We start from the raw sequence: 4731 nt of genomic DNA on the forward strand, positions 1-4731 counted from the left end.
CGCAACCATAATAATTTTAGTTGTGTTAGTTTTATTTCATTATGTTTAGTTCACTTTATATGTTTATTCAGAGTAAAGACTAGTGTATGTATTTTCACACTAAGTCACTTTCATAGTTATTCTTTAAATGCTAGCCACTGTTGTTTGGTCAAGTTAATGGTCTTCATATTCCTACTATCACTAGGTACAATCTATAGTTTTGTTTTGGTGATTTTAAGGCTTTTTTAATTAGACAAGTGATGTGGAACAGAAATCAAAGTAAACCTTGTATGGATTATGTTTAGTTTAAGTAAAACTCCTTTCAAACTTATCTTAAGCCTCATTAACTGAAAGTAGATAGTGTTCTTGGCTTGTTCGTTTCTTCTAAGACCCTAGATGGTGGTAACTTTTAAAGGATATGTATGTGAAGGAATTTTCTTTGTCTTGCCCCTTTACGAATCATATAAAAACTTTCTGTTAACTAATAAAAAATGACATCTGGCTTGCAAGCAGGTGTCCAAGTATATTATTTCGTCGTAAGTTCCTTCTTTTGACTATTCGCCTCTCCTTCAGGAAATCCCACAACTGGCAGGCACGGGACCCCCGCGTCCAATCCTGGTCAAGATTCTCCTGCTCCCCTGACCCCCACTGTTGGGTCTCCTAGCCATGGCTCCCTTTGTGTTACACCCATGATTCCACAGGAAGGTCAGTCATTGTGCTTGTGAGTTCTTGAGAACAGGGCCAGGATCTGACTTCTCTGGGTCAAGGGTTGTGGACCCCTAGTCCAGCTCCCATGTGGCTCTCCCATGTGGCTCTCACGGCCATGTGGGCAGGTGAACCCAGGGTCAGTCAGAGACACCCCCAGAATCCACAGTCCACCCCTAGAGCTACCATGACTGACCCAGAAATTCAGCTTCCAGGAATTTATCCTGCAAAAATAACCAGGTAAAGGGCAAAGGGGAGAGGACAGGGATGTTCACCCTCATGCTGCTTATAAAACAGAGACATTAGAAACAATCCAAATGTCCATAAGTTGGGTCCTGCTGCATCTATGTATGTACACTTGCATCATGAAATGCTAGAAAGGCTGACGTTAATCTCGACACTTTGACATGAGCAGATGTCCAGGACACACAGTGGAATGAGTAAAAGGAAGGCATTCAAAACATTAAACTTTAATTTAATTAATTACAACACTTGTTTCACAAACACAATGAACTACAACTTGAAGGGAAAATCCACCCCATTCCTCCCTGCCTGAATCATTATCAGTAAGCTTTGTCTTTCAGGACTCAAGGCAGAAGTCCCTACAAATACATCAATGTCAGAACAATCTCCACACCTAACACACAAAGTTAAGTAGGTGAAGTTTGACCTTGTGCATGGGCATGTGGGAAGGCAGCCACCCAAGTAACATTCTCTCTCTCTAGAAAGGTCTTCACTGCACACATCTTTGCCCAGGAGCTCAACTCTTGATCTATCTCTGCCTGAGTGGAACCAACCACCTTTGACTTCTGATCACTCAGGAACATTTCTCAAATTCTTTCTCCACTACAGACAGTTGCCAATCAAGCCATTCAAACACGGCAGTGGACAAAGAATCTCTCAATGCTTCTCAGCAGAACTCCTTGGGAACTCTGGGGACCTCCATTTTTTATTCAGGATAAAGCACTGTAACTTGTGCTGAACGGCCACGCCTGCTCCTCTTGGGGTGCTGGCCTGGCTCCTGAGGGATGGCTCAGCCTAGGCTGCCCCCTGAAAACTCAAGGAGCATCCTGGCTCCCCAGAAAGCGTCACAGGAGGCCTGGCTGTCAGACCACTGCACCTGGAAGACAACACAGTGTTACACACAGAGGCTCCCTCTGCCTTCCCACTGGGCACCTCCTGACCTTGGAAAGACCCTCCCACTCTGGACTCAGAAAGGAATGCAACCTTGCTGCGCCCCAAACCCGAGCTCCTGGTTCACTAATGTCCAGCCCTGAGTCATCCTTGCCCTTTGCTCATCTCTTCCCAGTTAATTCATTCCAACAGCGCTAGCTAAGGCCTCCTCAGCACCATGAGCTGTGGATGATCTAGGAGTGAAGAGGGGAAAACACAGAACACAGCGATTGCAGGAAAGCTCACCTGGCTGGAGGAGGGCAGGGGCTGGCTCAGCTCCATGGCAGACACAGGGCCGGGAAAGGCAGACATGGCCGGGGCCAGCTCTGGAGGACTAAAAAAGAGATGGTGTCAGGACGGGCTCTGTCGAAGGGGGACGCTGGGTGACAAAACCCATACAGTCATCTAGAAAGACCCATTAGGAACTATGCCTCCGGGTTCGGTGGCTCAGCCTGTAATCCCACGCCTTTGGGAGGCTGAGGTGAGTGGATTGCCTGAGCCCACGGGTTCCGCCTGGGCAACTTGGCAAGACCTCATCTCTACAATAAATCAAAAACTAGCTGGGCGTGGTAGCGCGTGCCTATAGTTCCAGCTACTTGGAAGGCTGAGGCGGAAGGATGGCCGGAGTCCAGCTACTTGGAAGGCTGCGGCGGCCGGAAGCAGCCACTGCACTCCAGTCTGGGTGACAGAGTCAGACTCCAACTCAAAAAAAAGGAACTATTCCACGTGCTCGAAACTCCTCAGGAACAGGCTTTCTTCCTACAGGGCCCTTGCATATGTAGGGTGCTAAGTGGGGCATGGGCGACGCATGGAGCGGGGCCACTTGGTGGGTCATCGAGGGCAACTGTAGAGCGAGCATCAGAGTGGGATCACGGAGGAGGCAGTGAGCAGAAATGTGGAGCGAGAGAAGACAGAGAAAAAGGCCTGGGATATGAAGAAAACAAGAGGCTATGATGGCCAAATCAAGGGGAGCGAGAGGCAGAGCAGGAATGCATCACTCAGAACAAGGGTCAGTGGTTCCTTAGCAAGGGCATTATGTGCCTGCCATGGATATGGCCACTGCACTTCTAGGAAAGCACCCTGAGGAATGAAGGACGTGTTCAGCCTACACATGTACGGGATGTTCACAGCAGCCTTATTACAGTGGCCCTTAACTGGGAAACCTCAAATGCCTAGCCACAGGAAAAAAGGGAAAGCGACAGTGGCACCTCCATACCTTCACAGGAGGCTCGCAGTAAAGGGGAAGGAACCACCAAGGCACCCACAGCAGGGTGACTCTCAAAGCAATTGTGCTGAGTGAAAGAAGCCAGACCAGAATGAAACAAAAAAGACCCGAGGTCCTTCTGTACTTACATGAAATTATAGAACATGCAGCTAATCTTGAGTGAAAGAAGCAATCTGTGAACCTGGGGTGGCCAGGGAAAGGAACGTAAGGGCAGGAAGAGGGCTCATAATTTCATCAGGGTTATAGCTTTGTGATGGATGCAAAAGTCACACTGAGAATTAGCTGTCTCAAACATGTACATTAGCTGTGTGCCAAGCACACCTCAATAAAGCTGTCTTTTCTTTTTTTTTTTTGGCGTCAGATCTTACTCTGTTGCCCAGGCTGGAGTGCAGTGGCATGGTCATGGCTCACTGCAGCCTCAACTTTCTGGGCTCAGGCAATCTTTCATCTTCAGCCTCCGGAGTAGCTGGAACTACAGGTGCATGCCATCACATCTGGTTAATTTAAAAAAAAAAATGTTGCAGGGGTTTGAGACCAGCCTGGACAACTTGGCGAGACCTTGTCTCTACAATAAATGAAAAATTAGCCGAGCGTGATAGCATGCACCTATATAGTTCTAGCTACTTGAAAGGCTGAGGTGGAAGCATTGCTGGAGCCCAGCAGATCGACGCTGGGGTGGCTGTTAGTGTGTCACCACACTTCAGCCTGGGTGACAGAGTGAGATTCTAACTCAAAAAACATTTTTTTTGGGTAGAGATGAGGTCTTGCTATGTTGCCTAGGCTGGTATCAAACTCCTAGGCTCATGCAATCCTTTTTCCTTGGCCTCCCAAGTTGCTGGGATTATAGGCATGAGATACTGTGCTCAGCCACAGCCCTTTAAAGAGAAATCAAAATGCTCAGATCAGAGGAAGGATGGGCAGGAGGCATGGGAGTTGGAGGAGCCAGAAGAAGAGGGGAGACAGCCATGGGTAGAGGTTAAGTAAGACACGGAGATACGGCAGCCATGGCAGCCGCTTCCTGATCTTGGCTCCTGGTCACAAATGGAAAGTAAGCCCACGTGTATGCAGAGAATTTTCTTACAATATGGCTGCTTCAGCAGGCACAGCACATGCTTTGGGGGCTGCTTCCCCCCTTTTCATATGCTCCCTTGTAATTCTGTCATCATTGGACATATGCCTCAAGTCAACCTGGTCTTAGCTCCCAGATGAGGGAGACCTTGCACTCTGGGGACCTGCTTGGCTCCCAGCAACTCCTAGTGTAACTAGGATGAGGCATCTGTTTGAATAGGAGTGGCACTGGCGATTCCCTCCCCACCAGAGGACCCCAGGGCACTCTGCCACACTCCTCCCCCCATCCCTCTTGTCTCTGTGGGCTCCTGCCCACTGTGCTGGCCCCAGAGTCTGTGTTCATCCTCCATCCGTTTCTGACGGTCTACACAGCACTAACCCTGTCAACAACAAATGCTCATCCGGGCTGTTCAAGACCCCCCTCAGATCCCTTTAAAACTACAATTTGGAGCCGGGTTCGGTGGCTCAGCCTGTAATCCTGCGCCTTTGGGAGGCTGAGGTGAGTGGATTGCCTGAGCCCGCAGGTTCGAGACCCGCCTGGGCAACTTGGCGAGACCTCATCTCTACAATAAATCAAAAAA

The 4731-nt window shown here is 48.8% G+C and overlaps 1 protein-coding gene across 1 annotated transcript in view; it reads right to left on the reverse strand.

The window, feature by feature from the left end:
- Positions 1 to 1717: 1717 nt before the first annotated feature.
- The window catches only part of ANHX (anomalous homeobox), a 20062-nt gene continuing 17048 nt past the window's right edge, over positions 1718 to 4731 (reverse strand). Inside the window, exons 7-8 of the mRNA XM_008063051.1 lie at positions 2104 to 2191; positions 1718 to 1804 (exon numbers count right to left, since the gene is read on the reverse strand). Of these exons, the coding sequence (XP_008061242.1) occupies positions 1718 to 1804; positions 2104 to 2191 (175 nt within the window). The remainder of the gene's footprint in view (positions 1805 to 2103; positions 2192 to 4731) is intronic.

This window comes from Carlito syrichta, unplaced genomic scaffold (assembly GCF_000164805.1).
Source record: "Carlito syrichta isolate Samal-C Ts95f unplaced genomic scaffold, Tarsius_syrichta-2.0.1 Scaffold306507, whole genome shotgun sequence".
Classification (NCBI taxonomy): domain Eukaryota; kingdom Metazoa; phylum Chordata; class Mammalia; order Primates; family Tarsiidae; genus Carlito; species Carlito syrichta.